The 6,658-nt window shown below is 36.1% G+C and overlaps 1 protein-coding gene across 1 annotated transcript in view; it reads left to right on the forward strand.

The window, feature by feature from the left end:
* Positions 1-687, forward strand: part of HFM1 (helicase for meiosis 1) — a 128,951-nt gene extending 128,264 nt beyond the window's left edge. Inside the window, exon 38 of the mRNA XM_033432488.2 lies at positions 135-687. Within this exon, the coding sequence (XP_033288379.2) occupies positions 135-204 (70 nt within the window). The 3' untranslated portion in view covers positions 205-687. The remainder of the gene's footprint in view (positions 1-134) is intronic.
* The last annotated feature ends 5,971 nt before the right edge of the window (positions 688-6,658 follow it).

Here is a 6,658-nt window from a genome sequence, read left to right on the forward strand (position 1 = left end):
GAAGTTTGTTTAATAAATTAACCCTCTCAGCAATCTTCAAGTTTATCCATTTTATATTTATTATTATTTGTTGTAAATTTAAAAATAAATTGTGTTACAAAAATAGTTATTTTTACGTTTGCTTTTTCCTCCAGTCGGTATTATCCTGAGGATGAAGCTGATGAAATGAAGTCTTTTCTGGGAATATTTGATGGTATTTTCTAAAACAATCAGACAAAAATGCTTTTTATATTAATAAGACAAAGTATTAAAGACACCTAATTACAAAGCATGATTTTTATTTTTAAAAAGTAGTTCATATTTGTTCAGATTTTTTTTCTCTTGGATTTGACTAGCTTTGTTGACTCTTTTGCAACAAAATATTTGGACTGATTTTTTCCCCCATCATATTGATAACTTCATATAAAGCACTTTTGCAGTGGCTTTGTTTCATAAGTTGATAATTGTTTCATTTAGAAATAATTATTGGTTATTAATTGGGTTTTGACGGGAACCAATTTTATATTTTCTTAACAAGAAGAAAGGTATTCTGTGAAAGCAAAATGATGGTAGGTCAGTGAATCTATTTACTCTATCGATTTTTCACCATTATTGTTTTGTTTTACTAAAGATTTTTAAGAATCCAATGGCTGCCTGAACCTATTGTTATATAATTTCAAGCAACAATAAATGGAACATTAATCAATATAGACTGTTTAACTTGTTTCTCAATGTGACAATTCTAAAACTTTGTTATGTTGACTTTTACTATAGCAAAAGCTATTTTATGTTATTTTCCAGTGGGATATATCTCAAATTTCTTTACTGTTAAGTAGTATATAGACACTGTAAGCAATGTTTGTTTTTATATAGTTGGGTTTTGCTTTCTAATCCAGTCTGACCATCTTTGACTGTTTAGATCATTTACGTTTTTTAATTTTCCCATGAATTCATAAGTATGGGTTAATTTTATCTTTTTTTCTTATTAGTTACTTGTTTTATACATAGTGTATATATATCAATCCCAATCTCCCAATTTATCCCATTACCACCACCCACCTACCACTTTCCCCCATTGGTGTCCATATGTTTGTTCTCTACATCTGTGTCTCTATTTCTGCCTTGCAAACTCGTTCATCTGTACCATTTTTCTAGATTCCACATATATGCATTAATATACGATATTTGTTTTTCTCTTTCTGACTTCACTCTGTAGGACAGTCTCTAGGTCCATCCACGTCTCTACAAATGACCCAATTTCATTCGTTTTTATGACTCATTGTCATAAATATACACATAAATGTTTCATTGTATATATGTACCACATCTTCTTTATCCATTCGTCTGTCAATGAGCATTTAGGTTGCTTCCATGACCTGGCTATTGTAAATAGTGCTGCAAGGAACATTGGGATGCCTGTGTCTTTTTGAATTATGGTTTTCTCAGGGTATATGCCCAGTAGTGGGATTGCTGGGTCATATAGTAATTATATTTTTAGTTTTATAAAGAACCTGCATACTGTTCTCCACAGTGGCTGTTTCAATTTACATTCAAATCAACAGTGCAAGAGGGTTCCCTTTTCTCCACACCCTCTCCAGCATTTGTTGTTTATAGATTTTCTGATGATGGCCATTCTTACTGGTGTGAGGTGATACCTCTTTGTAGTTTTGATTTGCATTTCTCTAATAATTAGTGATATTGAGCAAGTTTTCATGTGCCTCTTGGCCATCTGTATGTCTTCTTTGGAGAAATGTCTGTTTAGGTCTTGAGCCCATTTTTTGATTGGGTTGTTTGTTTTATTAATATTGAGCTGCATGAGCTGTTTATATAATTTGGAGATTAATCCTTTGTCTCTTGATTTGTTTGCAAATATTTTCTCCCATTCTGAGGGTTGTCTTTTCATCCTGTTTATAGTTTCCTTTGCATGCAAAAGGCTTTAAGTTTCATTAGGTCCCATTTGTTTATTTTTGTGTTTATTTCCATTACTCTAGGAGGTAGATCAAAAAAGATCTTGCTGTGATTTATGTCAAAGAGTGTTCTTCCTATATTTTCCTCTAAGAGTTTTATAGTGTCCGATCTTACACTTAGGTCTTTAATCCATTTTGAGTTTATTTTTGTATATAGTATTAGGGAGTGTTCTAATTTCATTCTTCTACATGTAGCTGTCCAGTTTTCCCAGCACCACTTACTGAAGAGACTGCCTTTTCTCCATTGTATATCCTTGCATACTTTGTCATAGATTAGTTGACCATAGGTGTGTGGATTTATCTCTGGGCTTTCTGTCCTGTTCCACTGATCTATATTTCTGTTTTTGGGCCAGTACCATATTGTTTTGATTATGGTAGCTTTGTAGTATAGTCTGAAGTCAGCGAGTCTGATTCCTGCAGCTCTCTTTTTTTCCCTCAAGATTGCTCTGACTACTCAGGGTCCTTTGTGTCTCCATACAAATTTGAAGATTTTTTGTTCTATTTCTGTAAAAAAATGCTGTTGGTAATTTGACAGGGATTGCATTGAATCTGTAGATTGCTTTGGATAGTATAGTCATTTTCACAATATTCATTCTTCCAATCCAAGAACATGGTATATTTCTCCATCTGTTTGTGTCATCTTTGATTTCTTTCCTCATTGTCTTGTAGTTTTCTGAGTACAGGTATTTCGTCTCCCTGGGTAGGTTTATTCCTAGTATTTTATTCTTTTTGTTGCAATGGTGAATGGGATTGTTTCCTTAATTTCTCTTTCTGATCTTTTGTTGTTAGTGTATAGGAATGCAAGAGATTTCTGTGCGTTAATTTTATATCCTGCAACTTTACCAAATTCATTGATTAGCTGTAGTAGTTTTCTGGTGGCATCTTTAGGATTATCTATGTATTGTATCATGTCATCTGCAAACAGAGACAATTTTACTTCTTCTTTTCCAATTTGGATTCCTGTTATTTCTTTTTCTTCTCTGATTGCTGTGGCTAGGACTTCCAAAACTATGTTGAATAATAGTGGTGAGAGTGGACATCCTTGTCTTGTTCCTGATCTTAGAGGAAATGGTTTCAGTTTTTCACCATTGAGAATGATGGTTACTGTAAGTTTGTCATATATGGCCTTTATTATGTTGAGGTAGGTTCCCTCTATGCTCACTTTCTGGAGAGTTTTTATCATAAATGGGTGTTGAATTTTTTCAAAGGCTTTTTCTGTATCTATCGAGATGATCATATGGTTTTTATTCTTCAGTTTGTTAATATGGTGTATCACATTGATTGATTTGCATATTTTTTTTTTTGATTTGCATATATTGAAGGATCCTTGCATCCCTGGGATAAATCCCACTTGATCATGATGTACGATCCTTTTAATGTGTTGTTGGATTCTGTCTGCTAGTATTTTGTTGAGGATTTTTGTGTCTTTGTTCATCAGTGATATTGGTTTGTAATATTTTTTTTTTGTAGTGTCTTTGTCTGGTTTTGGTATCAGGGTGATAGTGGCCTCATAGAACGAGTTTGGGAGTGTTCCTTCCTCTGCAATTTTTTGGAGGAGTTTGAGAAGGATGGGTGTTAGCTCTTCTTTAAATGTTTGATAGAATTCACCTGTGAAGCCATCTGGTCCTGGACTTTGGTTTGTTGGGTAATTTTTAATCCCAGTTTCAATTTCATTACTTGTGATTCATCTGTCCATATTTTCTGTTTCTTCCTTGTTCAGTCTTGGAAGGTTTTACCTTTCTAAGAATTTGTCCATTTCTTCCAGGTTTTCCAGTTTATTGCCATAGAGTTGCTTGTAGTAGTCTCTTATGATGCTTTGTATTTCTGCAGTGTCCATTGTAACTTCTCCTTTTTCATTTCTAATTTTACTGATTTGAGTCCTCTCCCTCTTTTTCTTGATGAGTCTGGCTAAAGATTTATCAGTTGTGTTTATCTTCTCAAGGAACCAGGTTTTAGTGTTATTGATCTTTGCTATTGTTGTCTTTGTTTCTATTTCATTTATTTCTTCTCTGGTCTTTATGATTTCTTTCCCTCTACTAACTTTGGGTTTTGTTTGTTCTTCTTTCTCTAGTTTCTTTAGGAGCAAAGTTAGATTGTTTATTTGAGATTTCCATGTTTCTTGAGGTAGGATTGTATTGCTATAAACTTCCCTCTTAGAACTGCTTTTGCTGCATCCCATAAGTTTTGGATTGTCGTGTTTTCATTATCATTTGTCTCTAGGTATTTTTTTATTTCCTCTTTGATTTCTTAAGTGATCTCTTGGTTATTTAGTAACATATTGTTTAGCCTCCATGTGTTTGTGTTTTTTTCCCTGTAATATACTTCTAATCTCATAGCGTTGTGGTCAGAAAAGATGCTTGATATGATTTCAGTTTTCTTAAATGTACCGAGGCTTGATTTGTGATCCAAGATGTGATCTATCCTGGAGAATGTTCCATGTGCACCTGAGAAGAAAGTGTAACCTGCTGTTTTGGGATGGAATGTCCTATAAATATCAATTAAACCTATCTGGTCTGTTGTGTCATTTAAAGCTTGTGTTTTCTTATTAGTTTTCTGTCTGGATGATCTGTCCATTGGTGTAAGTGAGGTGTTAAATTCCCCCACTATTATTGTTTTACTGTCAATTTCCTCTTTTATAGCTGTTAGCATTTGCCTTATGTATTGAGGTGCCTCTATGTTGGGTGCCTATATATTTATAATTGCTAGATCTTCTTCTTGGATTGATCCCTTGATCATTATGTAGTGTCCTTCCTTGTCTCTTGTAACATTATTTATTTTAAAGTCTATTTTATTTGATATGAGTTTTGCTACTCCAGCTTTCTTTTGACTTCCATTTACATGGAAAATCTTTTTCCATTCCCTCACCTTCGGTCTGTATGTGTTCCTAGGTCTGAAGTGGGTCTCTTGTGGACAGCATATATATATGGGTCTTGTTTTTGTATCCATTCAGCAAGCCTGTGTCTTTTGGTTAGTGCATTTAATCCATTCACATTTAAGGTAATTATCGATATGTATGTTCCTATTTTCATTTTCTTAATTGTTTTGGGTTTGTTTTTGCAGGTTCTTTTCTTCTCTTGTGTTTCCCACTTAGAGAAGTTCCTTTAGCATTTGCTGTAGAGCTGGTTTGGTGGTGCTGAATTCTCTTAACTTTTGCTTGTCTGTAAAGGTTTAAATTTCTCTGTTGAATCTGAATGAGATCCTTGCTGGGTAGAGTAATCTTGGTTGTAGGTTCTTCCCTTTCATCACTTTAAATATATCGTGCCATTCCCTTCTGGCCTGTAGATTTTCTGATGAGAAATCAGCTGTTAACCTTATGAGAGTTCCCTTGTATGGTATTTGTTGTTTTTCCCTTGTTGCTTTTAATAATTTTTCTTTGTCTTTAATGTCAATTTGATTACTATGTGTCTTGGCTTGTTTCTCCTTGGGTTTATCCTGCCTTGGACTCTTTGCACTTCCTGGCCTTCAGTGGCTATTTCCTTTCCCTTGTTAGGGAAGTTTTCGACTATAACCTCTTCAAATATTTTCTCAGGGCCTTTCTCTCTCTCTTCTCCTTCTGGGACCCCTATAATGCAAATGTTGGTGTGTTTAATATTGTCCCAGAGGTCTCTAAAGCTGTCTTCATGTCTTTTCATTCTTTTTTCTTTGTTCTTTATTGCCAGCAATGAATTCCACCATTCTGTCTTCCAGGTCACATATTCATTCTTCTGCCTCAGTTATTCTGCTGTTGATTCCTTCTAGTGTATTTTTCATTTCAGTTATTGAATTGTTCATCTCTGTTTGTTTGTTCTTTCATTCTTCTAGGTGTTTGTTCTTTCATTCTTCTAGGTCTTTGTTAAACATTTCTTGCATCTTCTCGATCTTTGCCTCCATTCTTTTTCTGAGGTCCTGCATCATCTTCACTATCATTATTCTGAATTCTTTTTCTAGAAGGTTGCCTTTCTCCACTTCATTTAATTATTTTTCTGGGGTTTTATCTTGTTCCTTCATCTGGTACATAGTCCTCTTCCTTTTCATTTTGTCTATCTTTCTGTGAATGTGGTTTTCGCTCCACAGGCTGCAGGATTATAGCTCTTCTTGCTTCTACTGTCTGCCTTCTGGTGGATGAGGCTATTTAAGAGGCTTGTGCAAGCTTCCTGATGTGAGGAACTGGGTGGTGGGTAGAGTTGGGTGTTGCTCTGGTGGGCAGAGCTCAGTAAAACTTTAATCCACTTGTCTGCTGATGGGTGGGGCTGGGTTCCCTCCCTGTTGGTTGTTTGGCCTGAGGCCACCCAGCACTGGAGGCTATGGGCTCTTTGGTGGGGCTAATGGGGGACTCCAGGAGGGCTCATGCCAAGGAGTACTTCCCAGAACTTCTGCTGCCAGTGTCCTTGTCCCCAGGGTGAGCCACAGCCACCCCCACCTCTGAAGACCCTCCAACACTAGCAGGTAAGTCTGGTTCAGTCTCCTACGTGGTCACTGCTCCTTCCCCCTGGGTCCTGATGTGCACACTAATTTGTGTGTGTCCTCCATGAGTGGAGTCTCTGTTTCCCCCAGTCCTGTTGAAGTCCTGCAATCAAATCCCACTAGCCTTCAAAGCCTGATTCTCTGGGAATTCTTCCTCCTGTTGCCAGACCTCCAGGTTGGGAAGCCTGACGTGCAGCTCAGAACCTTCACTCCAGTGGGTAGACTTCTGTGGTATAATTGTTCTCCAGTTTGTGAGTCACCCACCCAGT

The sequence above is a fragment of the Orcinus orca genome, chromosome 1 (assembly GCF_937001465.1).
Source record: "Orcinus orca chromosome 1, mOrcOrc1.1, whole genome shotgun sequence".
Taxonomy (NCBI): domain Eukaryota; kingdom Metazoa; phylum Chordata; class Mammalia; order Artiodactyla; family Delphinidae; genus Orcinus; species Orcinus orca.